Here is a 23,327-nt window from a genome sequence, read left to right on the forward strand (position 1 = left end):
CCAAGGGGTCCTATGCGTGAGTTGGTCATTGACTTTGTTGATATGATACAACCAGTTGATGGGAAAAGATACATGTTGGTGGTTGTAGATAGATTTTCACGATGGACGGAAGCTTGTCCAACCAAGCGTAAGGATGCTCAGTCGGTTGCCAAGTTCTTATGTAAAGAAGTCATAAGCAGGTGGGGATTACCCGATCGAATATCCTCAGACAATGGAAGAGAATTTGTGGATAAAACAGTAAAATTGATGTTGCAAAAATTGGGAATTAAGCAACGTCTTGGAGCAGTTTATCACCCACAAAGTCAGGGGATGTGTGAAAGAATGAACGGTGTCTTGAAGAACCGCATTGTGAAGATTTGTCAACATACAGGTCTAAACTGGATAGCGGCGCTTCCGTTAGCACTAATGGTGTGTCGCTCAAGTGAGCTACGTGATCTACGTATGACACCCCATGAGTTGTTAACAGGAAGAAGGATGCCAACGCCTTGTTTACGAACAAGTGGAAAGGGTCCAAGCTTGGCCCTGTTGGACGATGAAATGAGAGCGTACGTTACATATATGGCCAATTTTCATAAAAAGTTGTCCACATATGTTTCTGACAGGCAAAGACAAGGAGAGGTGCAGAAGGCGCCTGAGGAGGATAAGAGGAATACAGTACAACCGGGAGACAAAGTATTCGTAAAGGTATTCAGGAGGAAGTGGTATAACGAACGTCGTGACGGACCATTTGAAGTGGTTCGTAGTACTGGAACAGCTGTCCAGGTTAAGGGGTCTCCTACGTGGTATCATTTGTCACATTGTGTTAAAGCGCCTACAGAAGAGGTGCCACGCGTAGAGAGAGAAGATGGAGATAGGGGAGAACGGGAAGAGGGAGAGATTGTCAATGTTGAGATTAACGTTGATAATGATGACACTTCTGATTATGCCAGGGATGACTATGCAGGGGATGGAAAGGAAGGAGGATTTGGGGAAATTGACTTCCAATACGTCCCAGAAGCAACAGGGAATATTTCAGTGGGATGTGAAGCAGCAGAGATCACCAAGGGCAACTCGGTTAAAGGAGAAGCTAGTGATTCGATTGGACAAAATAGGCCTAGACCAGTTAGGAGAAAAGTCAGACCAAAACGTTACGAAAACTAGGAATGAAGTAACAACAACACCAACACGTCAGTCTGTTAGAACAACAATGGGAAGCAATTTAACTCTTTCAACATTGACAGGTGGTAAAGCCATAAATATATCGTATTCGATTACAAGGGAACCGATAGTGTCAGCACCAATTTTAGAACAAAAAACATCAACTAAATCAACTACTTTAATGTTAACTTTGAAAAGATTTAAGGATATGACGGCAATAACAAATGTAGGAGGTATGATACCGACACCAACAACAACTTTTCTAAAAGTAAACGATGTAACTGAAATGACTCAGCAAATAGTGGTAGAGAACAACATAGGTTCATCTGAAATAGTACAGGATAATATCATGGAAGAACAGGATGGGTTTTTTGGGTTCAACTTAACATCAGAAGATACATCTGATCAATCCCGCTCGGTAGGGAAAAGAGACGCTAAATGGAAAGCATATGGATTTGATTCGGCGGTTTTGAAAATTAAAGATCAATGGGCAGGGAGAAATCTTTGGTTTCAGCAATTAACTCATGCTGTAAGATCAGTGAGGAATCTTGAGGGTCCATGTCTGTTGAGAATTCCAGCACCAGAGACGTGGGGTTCAATTTTACAGACGATTGCTCAACCATTGGCGGGTGGGTGTCAGGCCTATGCGTTGAGATGGCTGTTGTATCATCAACGAGTATTGACAGATAAAGATATGTCGTTGTCACACCATTTGTATAAGCCTAGTAAGTGTTCTTGGTTAAATGAATTTCCCTATGTGCATATGGTGGGTGGTAAAGAAAGTCAGGTGACAGTGATCCCTGAAGCATTTGAGGTGAGAGCAGTGAGAGCTAAAACTTGTATTTGTTCTAATAATACAGATGAGGTAAATGGTATGTTCATGGGAATATCAGATTGTGATGGGTATATGTTGATTTTGGGTAAACACGGACGAAAGGGTAAAGGTGACAAATATAATGTAACTTTTTATGCTCCAGGTAGTAAGAAGGGCAGGACTTTGATGGTGATGGATCAATTTTTCCCTATCAATGCAACTATTGGGAATTTTAGAGATATTTGGTGGGTTTGTGGCGATAGAGCATATATATTTTTACCTTATGGATGGAAAGGGTGTTGTTACATGTCCACGTTGAAGCTTCCATATGAGGTTTTTACAATAAGAAGAGGAGTAGCACCGATCCCAGATCAATCTGAAACTACTGGTGAAAATAGGGTTAAAAGAGAAATGGCTAAATTTACTAATCTTGAAGCCTACCATTGGAGAATAAGTCTGGGAGAGAAGTGGGGACTTGGTCTTTTTCCATGGTATGGTGTAACATTCTTAGCAGATCATATTGATAATATTACATATACGTTGCAGGGCTTTGCAAATGAAACAATAAGAGGGTTTCACCTTCTGTCAAATGCTCAAAGAAGTCACAGACTGACGTTGTTGAAACATGACATGGCTCTTGATTATATTTTGGCAAGACAAGGTGGCTTATGTTTGGCTATGAATCTGACGGGGGATGATTGTTATACTTTAATCCCAGATAGTTCCGATAATATCACGAGTGTTATCGATGCCTTGAAGAATATCAGGGATGCATTTGGAAGATCTGAGAAAGCTGGATGGTCGGCGAAGTCTTGGTTGCAAGATCAGTTAGGCCCAATAGGAGCAGTGATGGTTCAGATTTTAGTCGCAGCTCTGATAGCGTTGTGTGTCATGTTTTGCTTTTGTACTTTGTTACTGACCTTTGCAAAAGCTATGATATTAAGATGGGTTGGTGTTGTGATGCCTGGAGACAACACTCAGATGCCGTTGTTGATTGTTCCTGATCTGGACGAAGATGGACGAGGGGGTCTAGATGGACTACTGATGGATAAATATCCTTTTTGATTATTTGATCATTTTACACTGTTTTTTTCAATATTAGTGTGATTTTTAGTATGATTTATGAATCAAGGGGGGAATGGGTTTATGTGATTCATGCATCATTTATATATCAGTTTTATAGTCTTAGTGGATAGTGATGTTTAATTTGAAAGTGTTTTTTTTGGAAAAGATACTGTTTGGTCTTTTTCTTTTTCTTCCAGAGGCATTTGGGAGAACATGTGGAGATTGGAATACTCAAACAAAGACAATATGAAGGGACAATATGACTGGAGGAGATGAAACAAGGAGGGTGTGGCTGATTCCATCATCAACAAGTCCATTGGAAGGGGACACTACAGGGAGATGAAGTGTAGTGGACTACATTCCAGTGTTGGCAATGAAATATAGACATGTGTAATACATAATTGTGTCATATTCTTAGGTATTGATTTTAGTAGAATGATGTTTGATGTTATTGAATGCAGATGAGGATCTTAGATGCTTTTGTTTATTTCGATGGGTTTAGGGACAGAAGGTTTAGGAAGGGAGAGATTCATTGTACGATTCGATGGGTTGACCAGCCGTACAATGGATATTTTTGGATAGGATTTTGTTTACAGGGGTTTACATGTGTAGTTAATTGTATTATAGTTTCAAATGTATTTACATGGTTTATGAGGTTATCTGGAGTACCGACGGTGGTTGCCTGGGGCAGAGGGACCGTGAGAGAATTTTACTGTCTTGATTGATGGATGGATATCTGAAAAGATGGCTGCCGGACAGTTTTTCGCTCTTACACTCCATAGAGATTTCTTCATATGTCATAGTAATGTATTCATACTTCACAAACAGTTGTTCATATTTCATAGTAATGTATTTACACTTCATAAACAGTTATTTCATAGAAAGGTATTTACACTCTAGAGAAGAATGTTTTTGGTTTAAGGTTAAAGATACTCAATAAGATAAATTGATACTGGTCATAATCCTATTGTTGTCGAGACTTTTTAGTTTTGTCTCGAAGGGGGGAATATGTAGTATATTAAAATTATGTCTTTGTTAAAGGTTTTTCATGAAGAAATGGAAGGTTGATTATTGCTATCCAGAGGGAAGGTTTTAGCGTGACGTCACATATGACAAACAGGAAGTGGGTGGTAAGATACGGGGATTGAACAGTAGAGGGAGCTATTCAACTCTTGGAAGGCTATATAAAGGGGGGAGCGGTGACGAAGAGTTAGAATGCAGCAAGATTTATTTGGGGTCTGGTTCTCCGGATATTGTGTCCGTACTTACGCTGGAACCTCGTGGTTTGAATAAAGGCCTTTGAACACGATCCAACTTAAGCAGACTTCTTGATTGACGACAACACCTACAAATAACCTACACTACACTAACATTGCAACAAACTAGCCAGCCTGCATCAAATGAAATGCGACACATCATAGCCTAACACAATATCTAGTTATAATAGCAAGCTTAATTGAGGTAAAGTAACAAAATATTTCATACCTGTAACGTTAACTTTAAAAATGACTCCTTGTTTCCCACCTTTGTCTACTGTTTAACCTTTGCTAATGACATTAGCTAGCTAACCGGGGTTCCCCAAACTCCAGACCTACTTGAAACCCAGAGTAATTCCTGTTGGATTGACAGACGTCTGATTAAAGAGACATTTCATGTATCACTTACATCCCAAACAACAACAACAACAACAACGGCAGAACAGGACATTTCTAGGTATTTTCATGTCTCCTTATATACCAGCCTGCATTCAATTCATTTCCTATTAACATCTGCACAGGTATGATAATAACTGTTAACTTTTGTATGAATTAGCAGATGTTCCACTGTCATTAACTGAATCTATTATTGTAGAATAACCACGCTCGAAAAAACACCTAGCAATGTAATAAACTCAATTACGTTCCCATTTTATAGAGCTTTTTTTTATAGAGTTTCTTAGTAATATAGAACATTAGCAACTTAACTCTTCGATTTATATATGTGTTTAGGAACATCAATTAACCCTCTACACTCATGGGAATTGGCCTATATGGATAGGGCTAAATTGAAATGTTTCTTACAGAAGAAACATGAAACACATATGCATAAACCTGGTAGCAATTGAAAGGGAACAGTTTGGAGATAACGGGGAAATTATTAGACCAAAGTTGAGGACACAACAGTTCACCTGACACAAGACTGAATCCAAACATTACACTTGATTTTGTGTGCATTTTACATTTACTGTACTTTTCGCAGCATTTGTTGATAACGAAATCTGAAAATACTCTGGATACATTCAGAAACATGATAAGAATATTCCTGGAAAATGTGGGGTAGGTGCAACATAAGACAAAAAAATGACAAGGGCTTGAATGAGAGGACCAACTGGTGTCTCCAAGTGGCTACACAGTTCCTAAGTCATTTCAATGCACTTTTATGACTCAAAGAAGAGTCTTCAACTATAAGGTGTTTTTTATTTAGCTCTCCTAGATGTGCTGTTGAGGAACTAAAGCAAGTACACTTGTAAATGTTTTGTTTAGAGCACAACCTTGCATCCCCGCCACCACACAATTAGTTGTTATTTACTCAATCCCAAAACGGACCATTATATATCGCAATCTGGGTCAGGTGGGCATCATTTGAAAGCTTGTTGTATTTCCAACACGACTAGCTACGTTATAAAATACGATCTTACAGTGTTAGGCTTTCACAAGGCAATTCAGAGAAACAGATCATAATGTTGGTGGGCATAGAAAGGAGGCATTAGTGCATTTAGGTGTGTGTTCCGCAGCAAAGTTTCTTCTCAATAGACAAACATAGGCTCATTCTGTTCAGAACAACTCAGGGTATGACGCCATGTCATCTTGTAACTGTACATCAAACATAGTGATCATAAACGTTGACACTGTTTATGACATGAGTTTTATGATATGGAGACGTGATGCATTCACATTTCCATATCATAAACCTCATGTCATAAACAGTAAGAATAGCCTCCTGGTCTAAAGAGTGAAATGAGAAGTTATTTTTACATGCTGTGGATATTGACGAGGCCTCACTGTCTCTCTCTCTCTCTCTCTCTCTCTAACTCTGTCTCCCCACCCCTACGGCAGTGCAGTAAAAAAGAAACCTAACCTCAATATTTTCTCTCACAGTGCTGGGACTTGCTGGCCCATTAAATTATCCTTCCCATGTGTCATCTTGCACATTTCCTCCATGAAATGTTCGTATAATTACACTTTCTTAATGATTTATAAGATATAATAATAGCCGTAAGTATTTCAGAGCAGGTTAAACTGACACCCTTTAAGTGTACGCGGGTGATGACCCTGTTTTAACATCGTTTCGGATGGGTGACTCCCGGCTGGAGAGAAGGAGGGATGGATGAAGGGAGAGAAGGAGGGAGGCAGGGGAGAGAGAGGTAGAGACCCTGGTGTCGTAACTCAGGGTGATAGTGACATGTAGGAGAAGCCAGGGCCTCTTGAACCCAGGGAGAGAAGGAGGGTCACCCTCACACATACAGACAGAAAGTCAGACAGACACGAGCCAGTCTGCTACCAGTGGCACACACACACACACACACACACACACACACACACACACACACAAGCACACACAGATGTTTGCTCTCTGCTTCCTCTCTCACGGCGAGGCTGATATGATTGGCACTTAGGAAATCAGTGTGTTTTCACACCACACAACTCTGCCAAAGCTAACGTGTTAAATATCCACAACGCGGCAATGCTGCAGCAGCCCTGTCCATCTCCACTCACACAGACTCACTGCTCCCTTCACAAGAGAGAGCTGCAACATGTTGTCACTGAAATAAACAGTATCACTGTCAACTGTCAGTACACAAGTGTCCCAAACTATAAGCTCATGAGTTTATAAACGGTCTTATTAAACTATATTTCACCTCAGACAGTGTCGCTCCTAACCAGGGAGGAGTTACAAGATAATCACAGCTTGTTTCCCTTAAATCCAGAGACGCCATTCCCTGAGCACACTGGCAGGTCAGGTAAGTTTCAAGTTTTATTAGCCATACATACAGGATACACATGGTATACACCATGCAACAACAATAGAAAATCATCAAAGATAAGAATACGTAAGGGAAAGGGGATACCTAGCCATTTGCACAACTGAATGCATTCAACAGCAATGTGTCTTAAGCATTTAACCCAACTCCTCTCATCTATATTTTTCATAGCTGTCTATTTACCACCACAAACCAATGCCGGCATTAAGATTGCTCTGAATGAGTTGTACAAGGCCATTAATCAACAGGAAAACGCTCATCCAGATGCAGCGCTCCTAGTGGCCGGGGACTTTAATGCAGGGAAACAGACTACAAAGGGAAGCACAGCCGCGAGCTGCCCAGTGACACAAGCCTACCAGACGAGCTAAACCACTTCTTAGACCTGTATTGACTCTTTGCCTGTTTGATGGTTCGTCAGAGGTCATAGCGGGATTTCTTATAAGCGTCCGGGTTAGAGTCCCGTTCCTTGAAAGCGGCAGCTCTACCCTTTAGCTCAGTGCGGATGTTTCCTGTAATCCATGGCTTCTGGAATGGGAGAAGGTCTCCAGAGATGGTCTGGAGGAGGGGATGGGGTCGAGCGGGCAGAACTCACTAGTCGCAGGATGTCATCTGGAGAGAGAGGGGAGAAAGAGGTCAAGGCGTAGGGTAGTTCTGTGTGAGTGGGACCAGTGGACTCAATAGGCTGAGTGAATGAGGAGCAGATGTCATCAACCTTCTTTTTAAAGTGGTTAACAAAGTTGTCTGCAGAGAGGGAGGGGGTGGAGGATTAAGGAGGGAGGAGATGGTGGAAAAGAGTTTCCTAGGGTTAGAGGCAGAAGCTTGAAATTTAGAGTGGTAGAAAGTGGCTTTAGCAGCGGATACAGAGGAAGAGAATGTAGAGAGGAGGGAGTGAAAAGATGACAGGTTCTCTGGAAGTTTGGTTTTCCTCCATGTTCTCTCAGCTGCCCGCAGCCCAGTTCTGTAAGCTCGCAATGAGTCACTCAGCCATGTTGCAGGAGGGTGGGCCGAGCCGGCCGGGAGGAAAGGTGTGGACTTGACTGCACCACTATGTAAAAAATACAACCAGTATTAATGATATTTACAAAATTAATTAATTTGCACTTAATCACTTAATTCAAGTGTTTAGATTGCAGGAAATGGCAGTTACAGGTGTTCAAAGCACCTCCCCCTCGACTGACTTATCAGCACCACCTTGTTTAAAACTCCTGGGGGGACCCTGAATGCCGTGTTTCTGTTCAGCTCTATGAAAGGGTTAGAGGTTAGAGGTTAGGGTTAATGATGTGTTTCTGTTCAGCCCTATGAAAGGGTTAGAGGTTAGGGGTAATGATGTGTTTCTGTTCAGCCCTATGAAAGGGGTTAGAGGTTAGAGGTTAGGGTTAATGATGTGTTTCTGTTCAGCTCTATGAAAGGGTTAGAGGTTAGGGTTAATGATGTGTTTCTGTTCAGCTCTATGAAGGGGTTAGAGGTTAGAGGTTAGGGTTAATGATGTGTTTCTGTTCAGCTCTATGAAAGGGTTAGGGGTTAGAGGTTAGGGTTAATGATGTGTTTCTGTTCAGCCCTATGAAAGGGTTAGAGGTTAGGGGTAATGATGTGTTTCTGTTCAGCTCTATGAAAGGGGTTAGAGGTTAGAGGTTAGGGTTAATGATGTGTTTCTGTTCAGCTCTATGAAAGGGTTAGAGGTTAGGGTTAATGATGTGTTTCTGTTCAGCTCTATGAAGGGGTTAGAGGTTAGGGTTAATGATGTGTTTCTGTTCAGCTCTATGAAAGGGTTAGAGGTTAGGGTTAATGATGTGTTTCTGTTCAGCTCTATGAAGGGGTTAGAGGTTAGGGTTAATGATGTGTTTCTGTTCAGCTCTATGAAAGGGTTAGAGGTTAGGGGTAATGATGTGTTTCTGTTCAGCCCTATGAAAGGGTTAGGGGTTAGAGGTTAGGGTTAATGATGTGTTTCTGTTCAGCCCTATGAAAGGGTTAGGTGTTAGAGGCTAGGGTTAATGATGTGTTTCTGTTCAGCCCTATGAAAGGGTTAGAGGTTAGGGTTAATGATGTGTTTCTGTTCAGCTCTATGAAAGGGTTAGAGGTTAGAGGTTAGGGTTAATGATGTGTTTCTGTTCAGCCCTATGAATGGGTTAGGGGTTAGGGTTAATGATGTGTTTCTGTTCAGCTCTATGAAAGGGTTAGGGGTTAGAGGCTAGGGTTAATGATGTGTTTCTGTTCAGCTCTATGAAAGGGTTAGAGGTTAGGGTTAATGATGTGTTTCTGTTCAGCTCTATGAAAGGGTTAGGGGTTAGAGGTTAGGGTTAATGATGTGTTTCTGTTCAGCCCTATGAAAGGGTTAGGGGTTAGAGGTTAGGGTTAATGATGTGTTTCTGTTCAGCCCTATGAAAGGGTTAGGTGTTAGAGGCTAGGGTTAATGATGTGTTTCTGTTCAGCCCTATGAAAGGGTTAGAGGTTAGGGTTAATGATGTGTTTCTGTTCAGCTCTATGAAAGGGTTAGGGGTTAGATGCTAGGGTTAATGATGTGTTTCTGTTCAGCCCTATGAAAGGGTTAGAGGTTAGGGGTAATGATGTGTTTCTGTTCAGCTCTATTAAAGGGTTAGAGGTTAGAGGCTAGGGTTAATGATGTGTTTCTGTTCAGCTCTATGAAAGGGTTAGGTGTTAGGGGTTAGGGTTAATGATGTGTTTCTGTTCAGCTCTATGAAAGGGTTAGGGGTTAGATGCTAGGGTTAATGATGTGTATTCAATCATTTTATCTGATCTGCTTGAGCGCGTCAACGAGCGTCTGCGTAGCCAGGCGCTGAAATAGAACTCGGTTGTATTTGTGACGCTTGACTCGCTCCTCATTGGTTTTTAGTAGTATGGATTACATTTTAAATGTTCCTCATCAATCTACACACACTACCCCATAATGACAAAGCAAAAACACATTTTTCGAAATTTGCAAATTTATAAAAAAATGAATAACCGATATTACATTTGTATAAGTATTCAGACCCTTTGCTATGAGACTCGAAATTGAGGTATTTCTGTTTGCAAAAATGTCAAAACTTTTTTTGCTTTGTTATTATGGGGTATTGTGTGTACAGTGCTGAGGAAACATTTGTATTTAATCCATTTTAGAATAAGGCTGTAACATAACAAAATGTGGAAAAAGGCAAGGGGTCTGAATACGTTCCGAAGGCACTGTATATCCCAGGACCAATTAGCTAGCAACAGCAAGCTAACTAGCTAAATGTTCATGAATGTTTAATGTGTTTCGACCTGTCCCCAAATTAATATAGTAGGTTCAGAGTTCGCTTTGATATTTCAACCTGCGTGTCCTGATCGCGTCTGGTGTGGATGCGTGCGACGGTCTTGTCAGCATGTTAGAGGTTAGGTTAATGATTTGTTTCTGTTCAGCCCTAGGAAAGGGTTAGGCATTTAATGTTTATCATATAAATAATGTAGCCAGCTACAGTTCCAATGTTTTGTTTCAAGTAAATCTTGAATTTTATGGAGAAAAGTAGACTGTCTACACTGAGAAAAGTACCTGAGAAAAAAGCTCCACATCAGTCAGAGCGCTGTCTGCCAGTTCCTGAATCTCATCAGTGCAAAGTGCAATTGAAGCACAAAAATAGTCTGATGCAGAAATGACAATAAGAACCATTTTAGATCTGCATTTAGAGATTTCTTACACGTTTTATATTTGAAAAAGTGGTCCTCTGTAGCTCAGCTGGTAGAGCACGGCGCTTGTAACGGGTTCGATCCCCAGGACCACCCATACACCATTTTTTTTTTTTATAATGTACGCACGCATGACTGTAAGTCACTTTGGATAAAAGCGTCTGCTAAATGGCATATTATATTATAAAAATGAGGAATTCTGCGTTAACTAGCAAGTTAAACTTAGGGGTCACGTTATCTTAGTACGTTGCTGAATTAATAAGGTGACGGTGCATCTTATTGTGTAAGCTTTCTGCCGTATTTGAGAGGTCAAAGCCCTTTGGATGAGTTCTCTGTACAGCTGCCAACATTTTTAATTTCCTTCCATTTTCTCTCCTCTGTTCTCGGCCAGTCTGCTCCTCCCCCATCTTCTCTCAGTCAGGCCCGTTGCCCTACCGACTCCAGACACAGCGTGTACACATGCTGCATTTTAATTAATTAATTAAATAATTAATTAATTAATATGCCATTTAGCAGACGCTTTTATCCAAAGCGACTTACAGTCATGCGTGCATACATTTTTGTGTATGGGTGGTCCCGGGGATCGAACCCACTACCTTGGCGTTACAAGCGCCGTGCTCTACCAGCTGAGCTACAGAGGACATCAGAGCAGACAAGCATCAAAACCTTTTCATTCTCTTGTAAATGACCAAACTCACCATAAATGACATTCAGTCCTGAACTAAAACATAAACGCAACATGTAAAGTGTTGGTCCCATGTTTCATGAGCTGAAATAAAAGATCCCAGAAATCTTTCATATGCACAAAAAGCATATTTTCTCAAATGTTGTGCGCACATTTTGACATCCCTTTTAGTGAGCATTTCTCCTTTGCCCAGATAATCCATCCACCTGACAGGTGTGGCATATCATGAAGCTGATTAAACAGCATGATCATTACACAGGTGCACCTTGTGCTGGGGACAATTAAAGGGCACTCTAAAATGTGCAGTTTTGTCACACAACACAATGCCACATGTCTCAAGTTTTGAGGGAGTGTGCAATTGGCATGCTGACTGCAGGAATGTCCACCAGAACTTTTGCCAGAATATTTAATGTTCATTTCATTACCATAAGCCACCTCCAACATTGTTTTAGAGATTTTGGCAGTACGTCCAACCGGCCAGTCTAGGACCTCCACATCCGGCTTCTTCACCTGCAGGATCGTCTGAGACCAGCCACCAGGACAGCTGATTAAACTGGGTTTGCACAACCGAATAATTTCTGCACAAACTGTCAGAAATTGTCTCAGGGAAGCTCATCTGCGTGCTCGTCGTCCTCACCAGGGTCTTGACCTGACTTCAGTGGGCAAATGCTCACCTTCAATGGCCACTGGCACACTGGTGAAGTGTGCTCTTCAGCGATGAATCATGGTTTCAACTGAAACGGGCAGACGGCGTGTATGGCATCTGACATAGAGGGACCAGGTGAATCCAGGTGAAAGCTATGATCTCTTATTGATGTCACTTGTTAAATCCACTTCAGTCAGTGTAGATGAAGGAGAGGAGACCGGAGTCATGCCAGGCACACCAGTTTGTGTCAAGAACTGCAACGCTGCTGGGTTTTTCATGCTCAGTAGTTTCCTGTGTGTATCAATAATGGTCCACCCCCCAAAGGACATCCAGACAACTTGACACAACTGTGGGAAGCATTGGAGTCAACATGGGCCAGCATCCCTGTGGAACGCTTTCAACACCAACTCAATATTAGGAAGGTGTTCTTAATGTTTTGTACTGTCAGTTTATATTTTATGTGTGACCAAAGGAACACTGCATGGCTAAATGCATATAATTGCAGGAAATTAGCTTTAAAACCGCAACATTTTCTCTTTGCTACAGGGCAGAATACAGGGAGCTCAAAGTATTGGGACAGTGACAATTATTTTGTTGTCTTGGCTCTGTACTCCAGCACTTTGGATTTGAAATGATACAATGACTGAGGTTAAAGTACAGACTGTCAGCTTTAATTTGAGGGTATTTTCATCCATATCGGGTTTAGACCGTTTAGAAATTACTGCCCTTTTTACATTGTCCCCCCATTTTATGGTAAATCATTGTCATTTTGGAGACACTTCTTTTGTAAATCAGAAGAGAATATGTTTTGAAACACTACTACATTAATGTGGATACTACCATGATTACGGATAGTCCTGAATGAATCATGAATAATGATGAGTGAGAAAGTTAGACGCACAAATATCCCACCAAGACATGCTAACCTCTCACCATTACAATAACAGGGGAGGTTAGCGTTTTTGGGGTATGATATTTGTGCGTCTAACTTTCTCACTCATAAGCCCTAGGAAAGGGTTAGAGGTCAGAGGCTGTGGTCAATGCTGTGTTTCTGGTCAGCCCTAGGAAAGGGTTAGAGGCTAGGGTTATAGGTCAGAGGGTTAAAGCCCTGTTTCTGTTCAGTCCTAGGAAAGCCCTGGCGTCTCCAGTGAGAGAACCTCCTCTCACCGAGCTGGAGGATGACTTCCTGATCCTGGAGGATTATGAGCCTCCCTGGTTCTCCCTTCGCTGGAAGTTTGACCCCATCAGGACCACAGCCAAACCACGACCAAAGCAGCAGAACCAATCACACAGTAGTGACAATGCCTCAGCAGACATACTCACCAAGGCTACAGCCAATCAGAGATCAGGAGGGACAGACAGACCTCGGACAACTAAAGAGAAGAAGGGAAAGAATCCTACAACCAGGAAGGAGAGGGACTCTAGTCCCCCGGGGGTAGGACCTCAGGGTGATGGGCCTGTTAATCATGTTGACCTCGAGGCAGACCACATAGAACAAGACAAGAAGAAAGTCAACAACCTGTTATCTGAACCAACGACAGCAGGTGACCTGGAACAAGAGGCACCAGGAGGAGGGGCCAAGCCTAAACCTAGCCACACCAAAACAGAAAAGAAAGTTCCCAGAATCTCTAAATCCATAGCTGGTATCCAAGGTGACAAGGTGAACCCCAAGACGAGCCGAGGACGAGGCCGGCAGTCTGGGAAGACCAGGAGACTGTCAGGTCGAGCTGGGGAGGAGCCCGTCACCATGGAGGAGGAGAGTGAAGCGGCTGCAGACCAATCATCAGCTGAAGACCAGGATGTTTCTCCAGGTAATATCCCCTGACAGCTGACATCACACATCATGATGGTTTTTCAGACTACAACGTTCATCACAAGTTCAAGTTGTATCATGCCATTTGTAGGTATAGGAATATGTTTTGTAAGAGCTCTCAACAAATAAAAAAATATATAAAAAACATTCACAAAACAATCAATGGGAAAAAATGTAGTTTACATAAAAGGCTAGATGTAATGTTGTCTTTCCTCCACAGTTCTACAGTCGGCACCAACAGGACAGAGACGAGTCATCTCTAAGGTTCCAGCCAATTGTAAGGCCCAGGAGGTCTGCCCCGCCCCTACTGGTGAGGCTGACTCCTCCCAGTTAGCAGGGAAGAGGAAGAGGACCAAGCCTGGTCCCTGGTGGCTCATCAGTCCTGTCAACACACAGCTCACAGAGACAGACAACAAGTCCAAACAGAATAACAAGACAACTACATCTAAACCAGCAAGACATTCCTCTGTGGAGTCAGGGCAGGAGGACGGGCCATCAAAACCCTTGTTTAATCAGAACGCAAAGAAGAAACCCTCGTCCAATCAGTCAGCAGCAAATAAACCCTCGTCCAATCAGACCACAGAGAAGAAACCGTGGTCCAATCAGACTGCAGAGCAGAAAGCAGAGAAGCCCAAGAAGGGCAGACCTAAGAAGCAGACGATAGCCAGTACAGAGGAGCCAGCGAGGCCTGAAGGTCAGAGAGGAGAGGAACAGGAGGCCATGCCCAGCCCTCTCAGACAGCATACACTCACCTCAAGTAAGGCTTCATATTAACGCCATCCATTTTCCTTCAAGGGAATATAGTTCACTCATAAATCAAGCTTAGTAATATACAAAATATGTACTGTCATCTCAAACAGCTGTTATTGAAATATGTGGTGATTTGTGTTCTGCTTGTGTCTCTTCTCAGGTGAGAAGGTGTTTGACTGGCTCTACAACCACACTCCCAAGTGTAAACCCCAGAGTGATGCCACACCCACTAACATTACCCCCCACTCTGCTACCGTTACCCCCAGCAGGCAGCAGCACCAGGCCAGGGAGGCTCCAGAGAAACGCAGGAGCAGGAAAGCTCCAGTGAACTGGTGGGAGACCAACAACCCCCCAGAGAATGCTGGCCGCACCTTTTCCTTCCCTCAACAACCCCAGCCTTACCCCAAAACACCTTCACCCCATCAACCCCAGCCTAACCCAAAAACACGCAAGGTGGTGAGAAGTAAGTCCAAGCCCAGACCAGTCCGGACCAGGCCTGCTAAGTCCCTGCGACCTCCTCAGAACGGCAACACAGCCTCCTCACCTCGACCTGGAGCAGGTCAGACCCTGGTGAAGAGGAAGGACCTCTCCACTCCCAAGACGGTCAAGCGCTCTCTGGCCACCTTTGGCGCCATCTTCTCCTCGGGCAGAGAAGCGCTCCCGGTGGCCACTGTCAGAAGCACGTTGCAGACTTCAGGGAGGAAAGCCCTATTCCCTGAAGAGCAGTCAGCCCAGAGTCCCAGCGTCAGCCTCAGCACTGGTCCAGCTAAGGACCCCTCCCAGGACCCAGCCAGTGACAGGAGCTCCAGCCTTGTGGATCTGAGTGCCAATACTGTCTACATAGAGCCTGTTGGAAAGCTGGGGAAAAAGACCAGACGCCAAGACTTCTCCCAAAGCAACAACCGACTCTCAGACAACACGTAAGTACACTCCTAAACACTGTTACTTCTGACTGTTGCTTCTCAACACTTACTTCTGTTTGTTGCTTCTCAAAACCTTTACATCTAAATGTTCCTTCTAAACACTGTTACTTCTGACTGTTGCTTCTCTTTTCAACACTGTTACTTCTGACTAGGCGATATATCAAATGAATTTGATTAATTAGAATGTGCGTTTTTGAGCGATATTCCAAATGCCTGCATCGCATGAATCATGGTTTAGTTTTTAGTTTTTATCAGCTTTTTCTCATTGTTTTTTTCTGGTCTCTTTTGCTCAGAGATCTGTATACTGACGAGATGCACGTCTCCTCCCTAACAATGGGAGTCGTCATCCAAGAGGTGGGAAGGCAGGCAAAAATAATAGGTCCAAAATAAGCCCATATAAACACATTGCCCTTATTTTTGGACAGATTCTAGCGCTTCGCCTCTTCCTCTATGGTTTACATACCAAGCCCCTCCCCCTGCCTCTCACGCCAACAAAGTTGTGATATCACATCTTCCTCTCTGACGAGCGGTTTCAACTCGCTATTTGCATTTTGAGGTTTGGTCCAACAGAATCGGTCATATGGACACAAACACATTGAGACATTTTACTATAATAGAGAAGTTACGTTTTTTAACGATACGCTTTTTATGTCTCAACTCCTCAAATTGCGCACAGAGCAGACACGACTAAAACCAGAGTATCAATGAACATTGATTCTGGAAAATTAATGCTCAGTTTGTCGCGCGCGGCATTGTGGTACCACGTACCGTTAGCAGCATTTTAGCCAAAGACTGTTATCCTAGCTGTCTAGTCTGTTTATAAATGTGCATAAGCATAAAACAATTATATAAGGAATTGGCAACTCGTTCTCATTCTGAGAAATAAGGTAGGCCACTTGATTTCAACATCTGAACAAAGTGGACAGGCTAGCATGCTGTTCAAACAGTTGGAGACAGACAGAAGAGTGTGGTCGTAACAATTCAACTGTTGAACCTTGTTAGCAAGCAAATACATCCAGGTAAAGATTAGCTGGCTATTCACTAGCACGTGGGCTTGAGAGATTGTTCTATAGCCTCTAATGCCTGCTACAAGAAGTTAGTCATTATTAGTGAATGTGTTTATTCATGGTTCAAGTTACATTTGTAACAAAAAAGGGCATTTTCATAAACTGACTTGAAAGACAGAAAGCGGCACAGGTCCTAATCCAGGCACTTGTCATCTCCCGTCTGGATTACTGCAACTCGCTGTTGGCTGGGCTCCCTGCCTGTGCCATTAAACCCCTACAACTTATCCAGAACGCTGCAGCCCGTCTGGTGTTCGACCTTCCCATGTTCTCTCACGTCACCCCGCTCCTCCGCACACTCCACTGGCTTCCAGTTGAGGCTCGCATCTACTACAAGACCATGGTGCTTGCCTATGGAGCTGTGAGGGGAACGGCACCTCCTTACATTCAGGCTCTGATCAGTCCCTACACCCAAACGAGGGCACTACGTTCATCCACCTCTGGCCTGCTAGCTCCCCTACCTCTACGGAAGCATAGTTCCCGCTCAGCCCGGTCAAAGCTATTTGCTGCTCTGGCACCCCAATGGTGGAACAAGCTCCCTCACAACGCCAGGACAGCGGAGTCACTCACCACCTTCCGGAGACATTTGAAACCCCACCTCTTTAATGAATACCTGGGATAGTATAAAGAAATCTTTCTTACAGACAAGTTTTACACGCTTCAGCAGTCGGCGGTCCCGTTCTGTGAGCTTGTGTGGCCTACCACTTCATGGCTGAGCTGTTGTTGCTCCTAGACCTCTTCACAATAACAGCACTGACAGTTGACCGGGGCAGCTCTAGCAGGGCGAACGGACTTGTTGGAAAGGTGTCATCCTATGACGGTGCCACGTTGAAAGTCGCTGAGCTCTTCATTAAGGACATTCTACTGCCAATGTTTGTCTATGGAGATTGCATGGCTGTGTGCTCGATTTAATACACCTGTCAGCAACGGGTGAGGCTGAAATAGCAGAATCCACTAATTTGAAGTGGTTTCCACATACTGCTGTATATATATAGGGTATTTCTTACTGTTGCTTCTCTTCTAAACAACGTTATGAGTGACTGTTGTCCAACGTGATGTCAGGAGATCCATTCCTTTTTGTCAACAGGTTAGAAAGTTTCGAAAGCGGACCGTCTTCCATGATTGAACTGGAGGATTGTGAAGAGCATGAGGACATCTGTAAGTGCAGAGCATTGTGCCTTACTGCTTCCTGTTTGCTTACTGCTTCCTGTTTGCTTTGACTTTTTTAATTAGATTGTTTTCATTTAAAGTGTGTTGGGATTTTAAATGCACTTTAAATAAAGTTTGATTTAATTTAACACATTTAAACTACAGTGCCTTCAGAAAGTATTCAAACCCCTTGACTTATTTTGTTGTGCTACAGCCTGAGTTAAAAATGGATCCAAATTAAATCTCCCCCATCTACACACAGTACCCCGTAATGACAAAGGGAAAACATGTTTTTAGAAATGGTTGCTAATTTATTGACAATGAAATACTGAAATGTCTAATTCACATAAGTATTCACACCTCTGAGTCAATACTTTGTAGAAGTACCTTTGGCAGCGATTACAGCTGTGAGTCTTTCTGGGTAAGTCTCTAAGAGCATTCCACACCTGGATTGTACAACGTTTGCCCATTATTCTTTTCAAAATTCTTCAAGCTCTGTCAAGTTAGTTGTTGATCATTGCTAGACAGCCATTTTCAGGTCTTGCCATAGATTTAAGTAGATTTAAGTCAAAACTGTAACTAGGCCACTCAGGAACATTCACTGTCTTCTTGGTAAGCAACTCCAGTGTAGATTTGGCCTTGTGTTTTAGGATATTGTCCTGTTGAAAGGTGAATTCACCTCCCAGTGTCTGGTGGAAAGCAGACTGAACCAGGTTTTCCTCTAGTTAATTACTTTACCAAATTTTTTGCAGTTTTACTTTAGTGCCTTATTGCAAACCGGATGCATGTTTTAGAATATTTTTATTCTGTACAGGCTTCCTTCTTTTCTTTTCACACTGTCATTTAGGTTAGTATTGTGGAGTAACTACAATGTTGTTGATCCATCCTCAGTTTTCTCCTATCACAGCCATTAAATAGTATTAAGATGGTCTGGTCCATTAAATAGTATTAAGATGGTCTGGTCTGGTCTGGTCAATTAAATAGTATTAAGATGGTCTGGTCTGGTCCATTCAACTCTAACTGTTTTAGTCACCATGGCCTCATGGTGAAATCCCTGACCGGTACAGAGATGAGGTAGTCATTCAAAAATCATGTTAACACTATTATTGCACACAGAGTGAGTCCACACAACTTATGTGACTCGTTAAGCAAATTGTTACTCCTGAACTTATTTAGGCTTGCCATAACAAAGGGGTTGAATACTTATTGACTAAAGACATTTCAGCTTTTCATCTATTTGTAAAAAGAATTTAAACATAATTCCACTTTGACATTATGGGTTATTGTGTGTAGGCCAGTGACAAAAAAAATCTCTATTGAATCCATTTTAAAATCAGGCTGTAACAACTAAATGTGGAAAACGTCAAGGAGTGTGAATACTGTCTGAAGGAGTGTGAATACTGTCTGAAGGAGTGTGAATACTGTCTGAAGGAGTGTGAATACTGTCTGAAGTACTTTCTGAAGGAGTGTGAATACTTTCTGAAGGAGTGTGAATACTTTCTGAAGGAGTGTGAATACTTTCTGAAGGAGTGTGAATACTGTCTGAAGGAGTGTACTAACCCTAACCCTTTCTGAAGGACTGTAGTTAGAAACATTGGACCGATCTGGTTCCAAGATGAATGCAGAGCCAACCCAGAAACGTTACAATCCTTTATTTATATAATACTATCTTGTTATACCTCTGACCTCTGACCTCTAACCCTGACCTCTCCATGACAGGGCTCCCGTCATCCAGAGTGACGCCCCATCTGTCTATCCATCCGTCTGTCCATCCGTCTGTCCCTCCTGGTATCGTGCTGTCAGATCCTGAGGCTGTGACTGTGGCTGTTTGTGCTCCTCCTCTTAGAGCCATCACACTGCAGCTGGAGGACAAGGCCAACCTCGCCGACTGGCTGGCTCTGCTCTGGCCTGCCACCGGGAAACGTACGTACACACAGACAGAGATGGGGCAATAGGTCAACAATAGTGTAATGTTGTGTTGTGTTGTTGTCATCAGAGGGAGGCCAGATCAGCCCAGATCATTTCCAGTGGTTCTCGTACCGAGACAGTGCTCTGGGTTACAAGATGGACCTGCTGGCTGAAACCTTCTCTAATGGAAAGATCCTGCTGGGCTCCTACATGAAGAAACCTCTGCTGGTGGACCACAGCGCTACCACTGTGAGTAACCCTGACCTCTAACCTTTAGGTGCGCTACATGACCAAAAGTATGTGGACACCTGCTCGTCTAACATCTTATTCCTAAATCATGGGCATTAATATGGAGTTGGTCCCCCCTTTGCTGCTATAACAGCCTCCACTCTTCTGGGAAGGCTTTCCACTAGATGTTGGAACATTGCTGCGGGGACTTGCTTCCATTCAGCCACAAGAGCATTGGTGAGGTCGGGCACTGATGTTGGGCGATTAGGCCTGGCTTGCAGTCGGTGTTCCAATTCATCCCAAAGGTGTTCGATGGGGTTGAGGTCAGGGCTCTGTGCAGGCCAGTCAAGTTCTTCTACACCGATCTCGACAAACCTTTTCTGTATGGACCTCGCTTTGTGCACAGGGGCATTGTGATGCAGAAACAGGAAAGGGCCTTCCCCAAACTGATGCCACAAAGTTGGAAGCACAGAATCGTCTAGAATGTCATTGTATGCTGTAGCGTTAAGATTTCCCTTCACTGGAACTAAGGGGCCTAGCCTGAACCATGAAAAACAGCCCCAGACCATTATTCCTCCTCCACCAAACTTTACAGTTGGCACTATGCATTCGGGCAGGTAGCGTTCTCCTGGCGTCCGCCAAACCCAGATTTGTCCGTCGGACAACCAGATGGTGAAATGTGATTCATCACTCCACAGAAAGCGTTTCCACTGCTTCAGAGTCCAATGGTGGCGAGCTTTACACCACTCCAGCTGGCGCTTGGCATTGCGAATGGTGACCTTAGGCTTGTGTGCGGCTGCTCGGCCATGGAAACCCATTTCATGAAGACTCCCGACGAACAGTTCTTGTTCTGACGTTGCTTCCGGAGGCAGTTTGGAACTCGGTAGTGAGTGTTGCAACCGAGGACAGACCATTTTTACGCGCTATGTGCTTCAGCACTCGTGTTCCCGTTCTGTGAGCTTGTGTGGCCTACCACCTTGCGGCTGAGCCGTTGTTGCTCCTAGACGTTTCCACTTCATAATAACAGCGCTTACAGTTGACCGGGGCAGCTCTAGCAGGGCAGAAATTTGACAAACTGACTTGTTGTTAAGGTGGCATCCTATGACGGTGCCACGTTGAAAGTCGCTGAGCTCTTCAGTAAGGCCATTCTACTGACAATGTTTGTCTATGGAGATTGTGTGGCTGTGTGCTCGATTTTATACACCTGTCAGCAACAGGTGTGGCTGAAATAGCCGAATCCACTAATTTGAAGGGGTGTCAACATACACTATATATACAAAAGTATCTATCTGTACCCATTTCTGATGAGTGTGTCCACATACTGCTGTATATATAGTGTTTATCATATCAGAATGAGAATATCAGTTCAGAGTGTTGTCAGATACGTCATATCAGAATGAGTGTAGGGCTGGGCAATATATCGAATGAATGTTTTAGAGCGATGTTCCAAATGCCTATATCACTCCACAGACACCAAGCCCCTCCTCCTTATCACTCCAAAGACACCAAGCCCCTCCTCCTTATCACTCCACAGACACCAAGCCCCTCCTCCTTATCACTCCACAGACACCAAGCCCCTCCTCCTTATCACTCCACAGACACCAAACCCCTCCTCCTTATCACTCCACAGACACCAAGCCCCTCCTCCTTAACACTCCACAGACACCAAGCCCCTCCTCCTTAACACTCCACAGACACCAAGCCCCTCCTCCTTATCACTCCACAGACACCAAGCCCCTCCTCCTTATCACTCCACAGACACCAAGCCCCTCCTCTTTAACACTCCACAGACACCAAGCCCCTCCTCCTTAACACTCCACAGACACCAAGCCCCTCCTCCTTAACACTCCACAGACACCAAGCCCCTCCTCCTTAACACTCCACAGACACCAAGCCCCTCCTCCTTAACACTCCACAGACACCAAGCCCCTCCTCCTTAACACTCCACAGACACCAAGCCCCTCCTCCTTAACACTCCACAGACACCAAGCCCCTCCTCCTTAACACTCCACAGACACCAAGCCCCTCCTCCTTAACACTCCACAGACACCAAGCCCCTCCTCCTTAACACTCCACAGACACCAAGCCCCTCCTCTTTAACACTCCACAGACACCAAGCCCCTCCCCCGGCTCGTGTTAATATTTATAAAAAAAATTATTTCTGCATTGTTGGGAAGGGCCCGTAAGTAAGCATTTCACTGTAAATCTACACTTGTTGTTTACGAAAAATGTAACAAATAACATTTGATTTGTTTAAACTCGCTATTTGCATTTGAGGTTTGGTCCAACAGAACCGGTCATATGGACACAGAAACACAGAGACATTATTTTACTGTAATAGAGGAGAAGTTAGCCTTTCTAACTATACCCTTTTTATGTCTCAACTTCCAACATGTAGAACAGAGCAGACCAAAACGAGAGTGTCAATGAACATGTGGCAAAGTAATGCTCAGTACAGCTAGCAGCAATCTAGCCACAGGCTGTCAGCTGTCTAGTCTGTGTGTTATGAATGTGCAATGAGCACAAAAATACGCATTTATATAAGGAATTGCCAACTTGTTGTTATTCTGAGAAATAAGCATCTTATCCAGGTAGGCTACTTGATTTCAATATCTTAAAGTGAACAGGTGTTCAAACAATTGGAGGCGGCCAGGAGGGTGTGTTCATAACAGTTCAACTGTTCTACCGTCTTAGCAAGCAAATAGATCCAAGTTGGCTTGCCTTTAAATATAAAGATTAGCTGGCTAATCACTAACACGTGGCCTTGTGCTTGAGAGATTTGTTTATGAGGCCCGTGTTAATTTTCTATAATGACTGCTACAAGATGTTGGTCATTATTAGTGGATGTGCGTTGTGGATAGTTCTGATACAATTTGTTACAAAAAGGGAATTTTCATAGACAGACATGAAAGCCAGAATAGTGATTATTGCAAAAAAAGGTTAAACTATTTTGATAAAATAATGTAATTATTAGTGTGGCTGTGGAAGGCTTATATTTAGGTATAATTTTGTGTTTTGACCTTTTTTAATTGTGCAATAAAACGTATTCAGAGAACTTTTAAAATCTAGTGATACAGTGGGGAAAAAAAGTATTTAGTCAGCCACCAATTGTGCAAGTTCTCCCACTTAAAAAGATGAGAAAGGCCTGTAATTTTCATCATAGGTACACGTCAACTATGACAGACAAATTGAGAGAAAGAAATCCTGAAAATCACATTGTAGGATTTTTTATGAATTTATTTGCAAATTATGGTGGAAAATAAGTATTTGGTCACCTACAAACAAGCAAGATTTCTGGCTCTCACAGACCTGTAACTTCTTCTTTAAGAGGCTCCTCTGTCCTCCACTCGTTACCTGTATTAATGGCACCTGTTTGAACTTGTTATCAGTATAGAAGACACCTGTCCACACCCTCAAACAGTCACACTCCAAACTCCACTATGGCCAAGACCAAAGAGCTGTCA

The 23,327-nt window shown here is 43.2% G+C and overlaps 1 protein-coding gene across 1 annotated transcript in view; it reads left to right on the top strand.

The window, feature by feature from the left end:
- LOC311116584 (uncharacterized protein) overlaps nt 1-23,327 on the top strand; it is a gene marked incomplete at its 5' end in the record, with an annotated part of 42,538 nt that overhangs the window by 10,983 nt on the left and 8,228 nt on the right. Inside the window, 6 exons of the mRNA XM_084191657.1 lie at nt 13,177-13,839; nt 14,062-14,598; nt 14,752-15,511; nt 17,666-17,736; nt 19,447-19,650; nt 19,724-19,884. Coding sequence (XP_084047783.1) covers nt 13,177-13,839; nt 14,062-14,598; nt 14,752-15,511; nt 17,666-17,736; nt 19,447-19,650; nt 19,724-19,884 — 2,396 coding nt within the window. The remainder of the gene's footprint in view (nt 1-13,176; nt 13,840-14,061; nt 14,599-14,751; nt 15,512-17,665; nt 17,737-19,446; nt 19,651-19,723; nt 19,885-23,327) is intronic.

The sequence above is a fragment of the Coregonus lavaretus genome, assembly GCF_964263955.1.
Source record: "Coregonus lavaretus genome assembly, contig: HAP1_SCAFFOLD_680, whole genome shotgun sequence".
NCBI classification, from domain to species: Eukaryota; Metazoa; Chordata; class Actinopteri; order Salmoniformes; family Salmonidae; genus Coregonus; species Coregonus lavaretus.